This window comes from Centropristis striata, chromosome 3 (assembly GCF_030273125.1).
Source record: "Centropristis striata isolate RG_2023a ecotype Rhode Island chromosome 3, C.striata_1.0, whole genome shotgun sequence".
NCBI classification, from domain to species: domain Eukaryota; kingdom Metazoa; phylum Chordata; class Actinopteri; order Perciformes; family Serranidae; genus Centropristis; species Centropristis striata.
Window position 1 is genome coordinate 12,641,455 of NC_081519.1, and position 14,750 is coordinate 12,656,204.

General features: G+C 38.8%; 1 protein-coding gene across 1 annotated transcript in view; it reads right to left on the reverse strand.

Moving 5' to 3' along the window:
* kif21b (kinesin family member 21B) overlaps nt 1-2,094 on the reverse strand; it is a 76,765-nt gene extending 74,671 nt beyond the window's left edge. Inside the window, exon 1 of the mRNA XM_059328661.1 lies at nt 1,723-2,094. Coding sequence (XP_059184644.1) covers nt 1,723-1,760 — 38 coding nt within the window. The 5' untranslated portion in view covers nt 1,761-2,094. The remainder of the gene's footprint in view (nt 1-1,722) is intronic.
* Nucleotides 2,095-14,750: the final 12,656 nt, after the last annotated feature.

Consider the following 14,750-nt stretch of genomic DNA (forward strand, 5'->3'; position numbering starts at 1 on the left):
CTGTCGTTGATACGGCAGGAAGTTATCCTTCTCCGTGTGTGTTTATTTGTAGGCTTCCCATTTCCTCTCAAACACACAAAAGCTTTTGGTGGTACACACAGGGCTTGTAAATACACACACAGATGAAAAGAAGTAGCTTAGTCATGTAATTACACAAATTGTGTTTAATTACAATGTGAAGGTTGTGCTAATAAATGTCCTGATTTGCTTATATCGACAATATGCTTACACACTGATGATCATGTCAATATTGCATCACCTAAAAAAAAGATAGGGACAGCTTTACACAGAGGCGTGCATGTGGTGTGTGCGTGTGGCGATTTTTGTCACTTCCACTCATTCAGTTACACAACAAGCCTCTGCTCTCCAGACTTTAATCAATAACTTCAGTTAAGCAGCAGCCACCAGCTGTCTAAGTGGCTTCTCTTTTCAACTTTGGTTTTTTTTGGCAACTCCACCCCACTTCCTGTTACAGTTGTTGCTGTGAACAAGCACAAAAGGAGACTCACTCAGCGGCTGATTGACAAGTGAGTCTGAAACCTCCCCTGGGGGAAATGGGGGGCCATCGGTTGGAAGGTTCATCTTTAAAAGGCTGCTCTACTGGGCCAACCCCCATCCTCAGCCCCCACTAGGTTCAATCAATAGCTCCCAGACTGGGGTTGGAGAACCTCAAAGGTGGCCTTGATTAAGAATAGTTCAGTTTCCCTTTTACTTTGCTGCAGTTGCGTTACATTTGCACTATAAGAGAGGGTTTAAGAATGCCTATTTTCTCCTAATCTTCTTATAAAGGACTCAAAGTATGACCAATTGGGATTCATTAGCGGATGTGAGTGACTCTGGGAGGGTCTGAATTAAAGGACAGTGGGTCTGTCAGACCACCGCCTCAGCCCCACATGCTGCAAAATGAGGATGATTACAGACGCAGCCCCAATCACACTCCAGTCATGAGTTTCAGAGGCACCCACCCAGTGCCGGTACATGCACATTGATGTGATCTCTCCAAATCTGCATTTAGTCTTGGCACAAGCAATCGACGAGCTGCTAATACCTCTTGATAGAAATCCAAAAAGCTTGCTCTGTTGCCCGAGCTTGTGGGTGCATTTCCAACAAAGGCAGTGAATGACACAGCTCTGAAGGAGAGCATCTCTTTGTGCTCGATTCATTTGCAGAGGCAGGATAAGAAAAAGAAGAAAAACTCCCACAAGCCTCTGCATTTTTGATTGTGGAGCTTTATGAGCCATACACATGCAAGGTGCTTACTAGACTCGGTTATGATAAGGTGAGACTGCAGGTAGCTGCTTGTAAGAATATCAATACAAAAATTGGTTAGAGGAGAAACGCCCATTCTCCTCCCTGCACCTGGCTGCAGCTGCCCTTGTCACTTCACCCCAATGTTAAATCATGAATGCAAGCCGCTGCTTCACATAAAACACACTAATGCTGTGGAGAACTTATGTCCCCCAACATGAAAACAATCATATGGAGATAGCGTGGTGCTGGCTCATGCTTTGCCTTATCAATACTGTGCAGAGCACCACCCATGTATTACAAAACAAGGTGCTCTTCACTGGTGCTGTATCCTACAATGATCAGTAAAGAGTGTAAGTAGTGGAATAAGACTAAAGGTGTGCGGGATGCATTTAATTGATCCCCAGGAGGCTCAGACACAATGTGGTCTGCAAAGGTCGGCAGATTTCCAGCAGACAGACGTCTGAGACTTACCTCAATGCAACCTTCACACAGTCGCCCTGGCTCGCCATTGTCGCTTTCAAGCTTCGCTGATGGGATGTGCAGTATTTCGGCTTATTGGGGTTTTCGGCGAGTGTAAAACCGTGCGGTGCTGGGCGTCTCAGGTCAGCGGGAGCAGCCGTCAAGACCTGCCGGCGGTGAGCTGCCTCATCGGGACTCCTCCTGTCTTCTCCTCCGCTGTGGCGGTCATTTTTTTGATCACTCTGCTGGTTTTGCTCACATCGCAGTGTTTAACCCGCTTTTTTCGTCTTTCCGTGATTTGCCTCAGTCGCTACATCCTGTTTTAAAGTGCGTATGAGCAAAGCTTGTGCGCTCCTCAGAAACCACACCGCTTCTCTGAGAGAAACGCGATCACGTTGAAGCGGCGCTGAGACCGTAAACTGGAGGGGGTAATGCTGCCTTCAGGGACTGTCGGAAACATTGAGTACAGCTTTGGAGCGTTCGAGCTCTCCAAAATCATATCCTTCCAACTAAGTGCACTTAAGAGGATCATGGGGGATGGTTTCGCCCAGAAATGACATGAAAAAGGGAAATGGTGAATAAATAATTTACAACTTCCCACACTCAACCCATTGCCATGGATACACATATACATTCTGTTTACATTTAGTTTATTCATTTGCATCACTGTCTACACACATTTTACTTTATTTGTATTCAAGTTATGTTTCTATTTAAGCCCTTTATTTTAACTTTGTTATGTCCTTAATTGAGATTTTTGGTTTAACTGCAGCAATTTTCTGCTTATAGGTATATAATAAGCGTTGCTGGAGGGCGCCTGAGGGCTAAGACTTTTATTGCCAACGACTACTTCTCTGTAATTATTGCATACATGATAAGAATAAAGAACTTCAACTTAATAGATGCAATCCTTCGTTGCTGAGTTTTATTATAAAATGCAAATCATCCGCAAAACAAGAAGCAACAATATGTGTTATGTGGACAGACAAAGCAGAGGTGAAAGAAGTATAAATGGCCTTTTTGGTAGGTATCCCAGCAATTTTTCACTTCTGTACCGTTGAAGGACTTTATGAAAGACTTAAAAACACAATGATCAAAAATTATTAAGGCATAGGTCGAGATAAACTGACTTTTACTCATTCAAGTTCCAAAAACACCGGATCCTTCATTTCCCATAATGCAACTAGAGATAACATTTCATTAGATCCCCAATGATCACTTCTTTCAAAACACAAAAACTTTCTGGTTTAAATTTAAGTTCCAAGCCCAATCTCAACGTATCACATATCATGACATCATCATGGTTATGGTTTCAAGCTTTTGAAAGGTCCCTACAGAGCCACAAAAAACTTTATTCAACTGTTTTCGCCAATTGAGCAGTACTCCTCCTGACAACAAACTGAACTCCTGTAAAATTAACACAAAAGTAAATCATTAAGAAGCAGAACAACCCATCTTAGTGATATATTGTTGGAAGTAACTTTAATTGGAAATAGTGAAGTAAAGTACCAGTACTTCAAAATTGTACCTAAATACAGTAAATGTACTTAGATGAATCCCACCACTGCAAAAAAAGGTGATATGAGCAAAGAACAAAATGCTGGTTTTAATTAAACTGTACTTTTATATGACTATCGATAATACGAGGAGCCCCTGAATGCAGCATAATAGCATTCGATTGACTTGCATTTGGACCAACCGCAGACATAGCCCCGCCCCTATTGAGCATTAGAGACCAATCAGCGGGCTCAACAGCCCTGTTTGGCAGCAACACACCCACAGCGGGCAGTAAAGCTCTCACACACCTACAGCACCGACTGCCAGCGGCGACCTCTGAGGTCCGTTAAACTGCCATAAACAGGGAGAGGAGGGGCCGCAGGTTTATACGCCTGGAGGTCAAAGGTTGAACCTCATGCAGAGGTTTATTATGTTCCAGAGGAATATGGAGTTAATTTGCTCTTGTTTGTATGGGAAGTTACACTCTGGCCACTTCCCTCTCCTGCTGAGTCAGATTTCTTGAAAAGGGGAAACTGAAATACTTTCTTTGAATTGAGTCAAACAGACAGGATGCACTTTAAAGGGACAGTTTCCCCCAAAATCCAAATGACATACAGTACAGGCCAAAAGTTTGGACACACCTTCTCATTCAATATTTTTCCTTTATTTTCATGACTATTGACATTGTAAATTAATCAAAACTATTAATGAACACATGTGGAATTATGTACTTAACAAAAAAGTGTGAAATAACTGAAAACATGTCTTATATTCTAGTAAGCAAAGGGTGGCTACTTTGAGGAATCTAAAATACAAGACATGTTTTCAGTTATTTCACACTTTTTTTGTTAAGTACTGTTAAAATAATTGATTATTTTCTATATTGGTAAATGGTTTTATGCTTTATTTCTCTGTTCTCTGTCTCTGTTCTCTGTTCTGACGCAGGTCACTGTCAAAGGTCAAACCTTGACTGTAATAAATATCTCTATGCATTTATATTAAGTCAGACAATATGATTTGATACATTGATTGTGTTTGTGTGTTAATATTGATGTAGAAAACTATGATTATTTTAATTACATATATTCCACTTTCTTAAACTGACTAAGATTCTATAAATCACAAAGAATGACATCCAGATATATTGAGACACAGTTTTTGCTGTGTGTGTATGTGCGTTTGTGAGTGTGAGTGTGTGTGTGTGTATGTACAGAAGGCCAAGTGAAAATCCCGTGAGAGAATCTCTGTAAGTCATAACAAGGAAAAATGTTTGTGCTAACAAGTTTGTTAGTAGATCAGGGCAAGGCCTGGTTTCGGCAGCAAGCAACCAGGTGGCATGACGTGCCGTTGTATGCATTAAAACTGGCGAATCAGCGATCAAGAGGGCGGGACTTCCTGGAGGAAATCGACCAGCGTGTTTTGTAAACAATTGTAAGGTTATTTTAATGGGTTCCAGGGAGGGAGTCGTGGTTCAGACTTCATGAACTGAAACACGTCTGTTTGTATTCAGGGACATGAGTTAAGGTTGAACCCAGAGATCTCTGTAAAGTGCACATTTTTTGACGTATTGTAATAAAACTTTTGTTAAACTGAGAAACTTGGACGTTCTCCAGCTCTTCATTTCCCCATCAAAGAATGCGCAGAAAAATGGTGAGGTTTTTTCTGTTGGTGACAGATTTTTTCTGTCGGTGATAGATTATCAATTTTCAAGGTTTCCTCATGCAATTTTTCTAACAGTACATAATTCCATATGTGTTCATTCATAGTTTTGATGCCTTCAGTGAGAATCTACAATGTAAATAGTCATGAAAATAAAGAAAAACGCATTGAATGAGAAGGTGTGTGTCCAAACTTTTGGCCTGTACTGTATTTTTTCTATTGTCTGTAGTGCTGTTTGTCAATCTAGATTGTTTTGGTGTGAGCTGCAGATTGTTTCAAGAAATAGGCCGTAGAGTTGTCTGCCTCTCACAAATGTAACTGAACTAGATTATACCTTGATTGTTGTGGCACCAGAAAAAATACTGTTGAAAAACTCAACAGTAATATCTCTTTCCTTTCTGACCTGGTTGCTCAAGATACTCCACAGAACTTGTTGTAAGCACTTTCATATAATTAATACCAGAAATAAATTAGTTAAGGCATGAAACCGCTCTCTCCAAGCTCTGTGGATTATCTTTAGTAACCGGGTTTTGGTTTTGGAAAGATAAATTGCTCATGAGTTTTTCAAATGAATGTTTTTTTTGGTGATTTGAGCACCATCAGTGCCATATGGTCCCATTATATTTGAGAGAAGGTAGTCATCTCTCCAGCAAATATCTTTAACATTCAGTCATTCACACCAAAACAACCTAGATTCATAAATAGACCTATAGATAACAGTAAAAACATGTATTTTTGATTTCCTCTCTCTCTCTCTCTCTCTCTCTCTCTCAACATTGTCCATATTCCAAACATTTTATCTATTTCTCTCCTCAGTTCTGTTTCCTCTCTCATGCAGATACAGCCAGGTTTCTGTTAGACTTCTTTAACGGATTTATGCAAAGTGACTTTCCCACATGTTCAGAGCCACTACAGCTGTCAGTGGGTTTGGCAGTGTATGATGCTGCCAGGTTTCAAATCTACACTCACAGAGAAAACTCCAACTTTTCCAGATCCTCATCCTCCTCATATCTATGACTCATGTTCAGTATGGACAAACAGTTTGCCAATGATAGTCATGTCTGAACTGCAGCAAGTTATTTCCCAATATGACACAATACAGTAGAGCTAACTATTTCACAACTACAGAAACACTCAACATTATCTAAGTGGCTTTTTCTGTATGACCATATAGACTTCAGCCCAGTTAATAAGAAACACTGCTCTCTGTCTGAATTTGGAAAGAGTCCCTGCACAGCCACAGACAACAAACAATCACTTTTATGTAATGCAACACAGTCTGCATATGATTGCATGAACTCATTCTGTGTGCACAGAGGAGCTTAGGACTCTTTCACCAGTGTGTGTTTGTGTGTGTGTTTGTGTGTCAGTGTCCCGAGGACCAGGTGGCGATGTTAGTGCTACGTTCCCCGGAAGCAGCGCAGGATTCCACACAAGATTAACATCCAGTTATGAGGATAAAGCTACAATCCTCCTAGATCTGCTGGGAACTGGCCGCCAGCCACAGCAAACAGCAAATCACACAAACAAGGGTAGTGCACACACAGACACACACTCACCTTCTTTAGTCTGGTGAACTTTTAAGACCATACCAACTATTACATAATTAGGCTGCGCTGTGCCCCTAAGCATATGTTAAGTCCCCTTTATTCCTCTTCGGGCATATTTACAGTTTTAAAATCCACTCTGGCTGATTTGTTCCTCCTCCTCAGCACTTTACAATGTAAAAAAAGCACATTTCATAACCGTACTGTGTGGGTTCTAAAACCCTGAAGATATTTTAATATTGCAATTGCCAAACTGCAGCATAATCCCTATATTTAGGGCTTCATATAGTCAAAATAACAGCACACTAATTGCATAAGAGGCGTTCAAACACAATCATTCCAGCAGCCCTCGGGTTCCGTCAGTCATGGGGGAGTCAGCAATTTAGTCTCGCTCTTTGGATTTGACACTTTTCTTCTTCCAGCAACACACACAAACACACACACACACACACACAAATCTTCATGAATATTACTTATGGCCCATCTTCTCATTTCTGCAGCATATGATTATTTCCTGACAAGATGATGACTCATAACTTTAATGTACCGCAATCTTTTTGTAGCTATCATTTAAATGGTGCATGTATTATTTTGAAATAAAACGTGTTTTAGCCACACTGATATAAAATGAAAATAATGAAAAATCACAACAACCAAAATCATTGACTGCCAAATTTCCAAAACAACATACAACCATGTGCACACTTTGTACTGAAAGCCTGAGACGCATTCAATGCCAATGAAGTCAGGTGTTCTCTTTCAGTTCTCAAACCTGTGCATCACATTTATTCATTCAGTAAAAAAGACAAGAAGCGAGACAGAGAGAGGGAGATGAAAGATGAAACTGCACCCTAATGTATTCTCCATCCTTATTCTTTGATGTGTCTATAATCCCTCACATGCATTTTCTATATTTGGCTTTGAAGCTCTTTAAGCTAATCCCCCATTCTTTACCGTAACAAAACTGTTTGAATTGGCCTGGATTACGCAAACACACATTGGAAGACTCATTGGATCGAAGAAAAAGAGCTGCACCGACAGGAAGAAAAGTCGAATCATTCATGTTTATTTTTTGCTTCCCTCCTACATGACTTGGTCTAATAAATGTGCACACAGATGCTGTGTTTTATGTTTCCTTATGTGGTTTAGATTTATGTGTGTCAGCTGCAGTGGCATGAAGCAGAGCAGGTCCTCACCAGTTCCTGGCAGTGATGGACCCCCGCCATGCTTTGTCCCATCACCCTGCTGAGCTTGGCTGTCAATGCTTACAGTGGAAAGGAGTGTTGATATGTCTGTTCTGTGAGCTGGGTGATATCAAAAGTAGCAAATATCATAATGTTTGTTGTTCAGATTCTTGATTTCAAGAATTTGCCTGCATGCATGCAAACCTTTTGACATTTTGGGAAATATGGTTATTCTTTTTCCTTGCCAAGAGTGAGATGAATGTTAATGCCACTCTGTTCATTTAGTTTACCAAAATGACTGGAAACAAGGGGAAGCAGCTTGCCTGGCTGTGTCCAAAATTAACAAAACTATTAAGATCACTTATTAACACTTACTATCTTTTTTGTTTAATTCTGGAGTTTTACTGTCTACATGAGGTTAGTAGGCATCCAAAGGAAACCAGAAAAAGCCCCACACAGAGCCCCGGAACAGTCAAATTAACACCTCACTGAAACAGTTTCAGCAGAAATCGAACATCATAACCTTCATTAAGGTCGGATTTTTTTCATGGCTGGTGCATTAGACTGTATTAGTTTTAGCTAGGTGTCCTTAAAGCTGGGGCATTTGTGTTTGTGTCATTGGACAAAACTTCCCGAAAAACCTTTCAGTATATTGTAATTCATAAAACCAGACTCCTGCACCTCCTCTTGGCTCTGTTTTGGGGCTTTAGAAAATCTAGCCTGAGACAGGAGACTTTGGCCAATCACATTTCTATTGGCTGTTATACGAATTCAGAACTGTGTGGTCGTCCCTTCAGACAGTGAAAGCCTAAAATTGAGTCTGACAATAAATCTAATATAACGTGTTAATATTGTGAAGTGTTCCACTGATGGAGAGTAAATGTTGCTAATACTTTAACCTTCTGCTAACTGTCAATGGCTCACAGCTGCTAATTCAACTTCATGTTCATGCAGCTAGCTAGAGCCTTGAATTAAAGTCTGTCATCTCAAAGGGCTTCACAGGCAACAAGTCTGCAAATAAATACTTGTACTTCTTATTGTATCACAGAAAAGAAACGTTTAAACTGTACCCAGCTATGATAATATGGATTATTTTCTGATATTATATTGTTGTTCCAGGTGTACCACCCGATTATGGCACTTTATTTGCTTAGAAAAGTAATGTAGTGAATAAACATTTTTACAGTATTTTCTGATTTATGAAATTATAAAAGGAGACGTCCTAAACTAATATATCCACAGAATAAAATAATAACTTTGAAATTTTCTTTATCCAGTGTTCAGATGTATATCCTGGAAATATAAACAAATCAGCATATAATTAATGAGCTCAAACCAACATTGTCTTAATGTAAAATACAAAATGGCGAAGTTTCATGGTGATATCTATAAGTTTTTAAAAACCTATTCACCTGTACTGTCGTGTTGGTTGTAGGTTATGGATTCTAGGTCAACACCAGGCTCTAAATAAATACTTGTACTTCTTATTGTATCACAGAAAAGAAACGTTTAAACTGTACCCAGATATGATAATATGGATTATTTTCTGATATTATATTGTTGTTCCAGGTGTACCACCCCATTATGCCACTTTATTTGCTTAGAAAAGTAATATAGTGAATGAGAGCCCAGAAGAGTCTGCATGTAGCTCAAACATGTATTCACATACAGATCGGCAGTCGCAGAGGGATTTAATAGTGGTGGGCGATCAGTAATGAGTCATGAACATGATCAGGCCTACATTCCAGCTTCCTTCCCCAGGGCACATGCTGACCCACACTTTGCTCCGTTTCTTGGCCAGGCTCTGGTGCTTCCTGCTGGGCTGTGACCGGGCGGCGGTGGCAGGGTGGAGGCTGGAGGGTGGCTCACAGTGGCTGCTGCAGCCTCGGGGTGTTTCAGAGAGGTAGTGACATTCATTGACTGATTTACTGCTGCATCACAGGACATGAGGCCAGGAAGTGTGTGTGTGTGTATGCGTGTTTGTGTGAGAGAGTGAGTATATGTATTAGATGAGAAGAGAGGAGGAGGTCAACAAGGAGTGGTTGTTCTTTGGTCCCCCGCCCCAAGCCCACTGCATGCTGTTACTAACCCATTCACAAAAGACTAATAGAGTCCATCTGTGACAGCGGACCCCCCACCCATCCACCCATCCGCCCCCACCTCCCCTCCACAGCTCCAGGAACAAGCTGCCCCAACTACTTTATGGTAAGAATGTATGAAATCTTTAACCCATAAGAACCCAGACCCATGAACACATTTCTGATGTTTTTTAAAAAAAATACTACCCCTAAAGATCTGTGATGTCACATGTATGTTACATTGAGCATTTATGGTATTTATGTTTATGATATTTCTTATTTTAAAATAGCAAAAAAATAGACACATTTTCTGCTGACAGAGACACAAATTTGCCTTTTTCTTTTGCATCTCCAAAACATATAGGCCTATCAAATGTGTGACTTTAATTTGTTCAAGAAATATGGTCAGAACAAGTTAAATGCAATACAGGACACCCGATTAATGGATTAGAATTGTTAAATGTGTTTAAACTTAGCCTAGTAACAAAAAATAAGCTTTTTAAAATGAGCTACTTTTTCACATTTCTGTTTCCAGTCACACACACATTTGGCCACTTCTTGTCAAAGTCACATGACCACCACAGCAGGGTGTTGAGTATGTGTCACTTAGGGACTTAATGAGTTAAGGTGAAGCATAAAGCTGAATATGGGAGATTCTAGAAGACTTAAAGTGTTTGTTACACAGGTGTCATCATGGGTTCTTATGGGTTAAAGGCGCAAAATTATTTTTTTCTCTATTTTTTCTTCAGCTACACTTACAAACACCAAACTTACCAGTTTAATTCCTAACTATATTCTTAAGGTTTTTATTGAGGGGTTTGTCTCTATAATTGTCTATATAATTCATAACCCGATTTATAGAACATTTTTGTTCCTAGAAACATGATGAAAATAGATGTTTTATGACTTTTGACAGTATTTTCTGATGAAATGATAAAAGATGATATCCCTATTTACTTCTGTAAAAAAAAAAAAAAAACTTTGAATGTAATATAACAACAAAATAATCTGTATTCAATGTTCAGATATATGGCCTGGAAATATATGCAAATTAACACATTTTTAATGATTTCACACCTCATTTGTATATCTAAACATTAAATTTCAGAAAACTTGTAATGCAAAGAAATATTGTCTTAATGTAAATAACAAACTTGGGATATCTATGTGAGTGTGTTTATCACAATGCACACTCATAAAAGTCTTCCAAACTTTAGAATTCAGGAAAAAAATGTAAGAAAACCAAAACCAGAATTTGAACTGAATCCAGCTGCATATTAAATGATTCATAAAACAGGTGTCACTCACTCATTAGAGTAGCAATCTGTCGCTGAATTAGTATCATTTTCTAATTAATGTGCTCGACTCCTTTGTCATCCTACCCCATCACCTCCCCTCTCAGCTCTCCGGGGCCATCCTTCACCTCGTTTCTATGGAAACAGCCTCTAAAGCAGGCAGGCAGAAAGGGACAGGAAGAGATGCTGAAATGGCAGAAAAGCCTTTTTGTGCTCTCCGATCAAATAGGCCTAAAGAGGGTGTAAAGGGTTAACCACACACACATACACACAACTTCCACCTCAGGCGAAATGGGAGCTCACCAGACTTATGAATTCCCCTTAAAGTCATTTAAATCTGTTTTGTTTCAATACACCACTGTATACACTGTGTGTGCAGCTTCTGTTAAAACCAATGTTTCTACATCTACTGTACTCGAACAGACCAGTGTCAGTGTTTCACTGTTATGGAACATTTAAGTTAATGTATCCACTTAGAGAGCTGTGACTAACACGTCTGATCACATTATGCATTCATAAAAGAAACCCGGGCATGCACACACACAAAATAAAAACACAAAGAAGACATTAAATCCCAGCACCACACACACACACACACACACACACACGTACACACATGAAATCTCACTCCATTCTGTATTGGAAAATTGGATTGCTGCTCCCGCATAACTTGATTATAAACAACCTCCCTCTCACTCTGGGGCGGTATCACTTAATAAAGCTAAGTGCATTGACATGCCAGTGCCCACACTCATACACACATGAAGACATGTGCACACACACTGCGGCAGATCTGTATATCAACGTATCACATGTACTAGATCAACTGTAAGAAAATAAATGGGAATAAACTAAGAATAACCAAACATCACTGACACGTCTCGGGGTAAGGCGAGACACTACAGGCATAAATATTGTTTTCATGCTCTGGTCAATTTTGAGGTTTTGAGCTATTAATCTCTGATGACATGTCTTCTTTCAGAATAATAGAAAGAAAACATCCAAAACCAATATTTAGGTGTATATTTTACTATATTTGATCCAATTGCGCCTATAGATTTCTCCTAAATTCACCCCAAGTTGGTGTTCTGTTGCAGCGTGTAGCACGGTGAACATAGTCTAAACCTCTTCATCACAACTTCCTGTGTTTTACATATTCTGTATTGTTGTTGCTATGAATTAGATTCAATATTTTGTCTTCAAATAGTCATTTCCATTAAGAATGTATGAAATATTTAAAGGCCGTTTTCTCAAAATGAGTTTTTTCTCATGCTCTGAGCCATACATTTCAACTTCATCTACACTTACTTACACCAAAGTTACCAGTTTCTATCCTAACTTTATTCTGAAGGTTTTTAAAGAGAGGTTTGTCTTTATATGATCCATACCCTGATTTATATACAACATTCTGCTCCTAAAAACATTTTTTACAGTATTTTCTGATTTATGAAATTATAAAAGGAGACGTCCTAAACTAATATATCCACAGAATAAAATAATAACTTTGAAATTTTCTTTATCCAGTGTTCAGATGTATATCTGGAAATATAAACAAATCAGCATATATTTAATGAGCTCAAACCAACATTGTCTTAATGTTAAATACACACTGGGGAAGTTTCATGGTGATATCTATACGTTTTTAAAAACCTATTCACCTGTACTGTCGTGTTGGTTGTAGGTTATGGATTCTAGGTCAACACCAGGCACTAAAATTATATATAATATACAATTCAGTCAGCAGGGGACTTTGTGCACCAAAGTACTGTATTTAAAAGCCACCAAAAGGTCAAACACCGGTATGTCAGCTTTAGGCACCTGAAGGGGTTCTTTAAGTCAATACATTCATGTGTTGTAACAGTGCAGCAGTGTGGGGGCCACAACTGAGAACAAACCACAACAAATCCATAATTTTCATAATTCTATGGGGAAAACATCACGTGGCAATGGAATGTGTTACACTACAGATAGAAGCAACTTTGTTATGCATGAAATAAATTGTGAAAAACAACAGCATATGACTGTTACAAGGCACCACAAACGTGCATCTTACACAGCTCTGTCTACCATGATAATTTGATGTTGCTGAAATAAATGCACACACTACACACATGTAACATCCTCTTACACTATTGGTTTATAGGCCACCTAATTAAATGGAAATATTGAATAGCTTATTCTATTTTATTTATTTGAGAGATAAAGTTAGTCAGTCTCTTAGTAGATTGAGGTTTGACATAGAAAAACACAATAAATAACAAAAACTAACAAAACGTCTTCGGTGTGCAATGGTAGCACATCTGGCCCCTTCAATAGAGGAGCAAGGTTCACATCCTGTCAGTTTCCTTTGGATTTAGGATTTAAGACTTCAGATTTGGGGTTAGGACTGGTAATGTAGGTACACTGAAGCTCTCTAGCTCTATCTAGTGTTAGACTGCAGCACATACAAGTACATGTCTCAGACTCTCCCCGTGTCTATTTCCATGACGGGCTCTTTACTTTTGACTGAAAGGACAGGTTCACATTTTTATGATCATTACTCACATACCCATATGTACATTAAGAGAGTGGTTGCTGTAACTGTTCCTCCTTTTTTAAATTAAATTAAATTAAATTAAATTAATCTCGTCCTAATGATTCCTGTGTAAGTGATGGGGGACAAAATCCAAAGTTTTCAGTGATAAAATGCATTCTGAAGGGTGTTCATCTCCTCTGCTGTGGCTCAGCAAGTAAATAATGTCTGTTTTTATGGACAGGAGGAACAATTACATATGGGTATTTATGTATTGTTTACTGTGTATCTGTAATTGTATTATACTGTTCCATTGTTTTCTACATCTCTTTGTATTGTGTTATCTATTTATTGTTTGTGTAGCACTTTGGAAACCTTGTGTTTGCTAAAATTGTGCTATATAAATGAAGAGGATTCGATTGCATTGGATTAAAGGAGATATCGCAATTTTCTTTCTGTAAAAAAAAAACATTGAATCTGATATATAAATAATAAAACTTTGAATTTAGCTTTATCCAATGTTCAGATTAATGTCCTGGAAGTGTATGCAAATTAGCAAATTTTTAATGAGCTCATACCTCATTTGCATATCTAAACATAACATTTCTGAAAACTTGTAATGCAAAAACATGACATAACAATTTACATGAGACTCAAAAGTTTTGTATCCATTATGTGCACACACAAAGTACTTATATGGGTGCAACCTGCAACATATTACCCATAATATCTATTTGAGTGTGTTTATAGCAACGCACATTGATACAGACTTCCAAATTTTAGAATTCAGGAAAATATCATTCCTGAAACCAGAATTTCAACTGAAACTAGCTGGGATTTTGATGATTCACAAACTGTTGTTAAGTCATAACAATTAATTTTTCAGACAGAAAAAAAGAGAAGGAAACAAAAGGGGAAAGTGATGTCAGCCTTAAAAGTGAAAGGAGAACAGCCTTGATGCCCCTGTGTTACTCTATTCTGTGGATCTTTTAACCATTAATCATTCATTAGGCTTTTCTGAGGACCTTAGCCTCCCTGGAGAGGAAACACTCAGACAGCTGATACAGAGGGGAGAAACAAACAGCCGCACATCTAACACACAGGAGAAACACTTCACTTCTGCTACGATGCACATTTATAGAGACCAATGACTTCTGGGATGACATTTGTAAGCTTAAAGTAACCGAAACCTCTTGGGCATATTTGATCCAGGAAACTAAAGCACCCGTTCACTCTTATACAGGTTTATAGGAAAAAGAAAACCAAAG